The following is a 922-nucleotide window of genomic DNA, read 5'->3' as shown; positions in this document are numbered from 1 at the left end:
AATGTCTGGCTCTAATGTTGCAGTGGAGGAATGTCCAAGAGTGGCTTTGAAATGTGTCCCCTGTGGCTTCCCGTAGGAGAACCAGGAGCGAGCAAGAGAGACCCGAGAGAAGCAGAGAGAGAGGGAGCTGCAGTTCAAGAGGGAGCAGAGGGCGCGAGCCGACCAGGGCGCCCGCCCGTTCTTCCTCAAGAAATGTAAGAATCTGCAGCCTGAAACACAGCAGAAGGTTTCTCACACGCTGGCTTTTGTGGATCAATAATCGAATTCTAAATGTTCAAATATGAAAACATAAATCATAAAAGTAGATGTTTTGTTGTCCAAACATGTTTAGAAATGTGTGATATCTGAGAGTTATTGGACCTGTGATTCATCAGTTCCAGAGGTTCAGAGGGAACTGAAGCCTCTAAATGTGACTTCTGGGTTTTCTTTCATCTTCAGCGGACAAGAAGAAGCTGCAGCTGGCCGAAAAGTACCAGGATTTAAAGAAGAGCGGCAAACTGGAGAAGTTTTTGAGCAAGAAGAGGAAAAGAAACGCTGGGAAAGACCGCAGGAAGCTCCCCAAAGACCTGCAGGGAAAGACGGCCTCCTGAAGCTCCGCCCACAAAACCAGAGGAGGAAGTTTCAGGGAAACGGAGGAAGAGGAGCATCCTTTCCTCCATCACGGCAGACGGACTCCTGGATCCCTCAGCCTCATGGTGGCGCTGTCGGTTCACGTCTCAGCTGCAGTTTCCTCCAGTTCATCACTTTTCTAAACAGAAACTCTTTTATTTTGAACAGATTTAGAGTCTAAAACACATGAAGCAAATAGTGTGAAAGTTGTAAATATTAGACATGGATTGTTCAGTTTATTATATGTTTTTGCACAAATTAACAACAAAGAAATCCATAAATAATAAAGATCAACAGTTTCAGTGATTTTAAA

The 922-nt window shown here is 44.7% G+C and overlaps 1 protein-coding gene across 2 annotated transcripts in view; it reads left to right on the top strand.

The window, feature by feature from the left end:
- rrp36 (ribosomal RNA processing 36) overlaps nt 1-922 on the top strand; it is a 6418-nt gene extending 5496 nt beyond the window's left edge. For both annotated transcript variants that reach the window (XM_024289257.2, XM_024289258.2), the window contains exons 7-8: nt 77-194; nt 439-922. In XM_024289257.2, the coding sequence (XP_024145025.1) occupies nt 77-194; nt 439-590 (270 nt within the window). In that variant the 3' untranslated portion in view covers nt 591-922. The remainder of the gene's footprint in view (nt 1-76; nt 195-438) is intronic.

This window comes from Oryzias melastigma, linkage group LG1, assembly GCF_002922805.2.
Source record: "Oryzias melastigma strain HK-1 linkage group LG1, ASM292280v2, whole genome shotgun sequence".
Taxonomy (NCBI): domain Eukaryota; kingdom Metazoa; phylum Chordata; class Actinopteri; order Beloniformes; family Adrianichthyidae; genus Oryzias; species Oryzias melastigma.
Note: the sequence above shows the minus strand (reverse complement) of the source record. Positions and strands in the feature narration are given on the sequence as shown.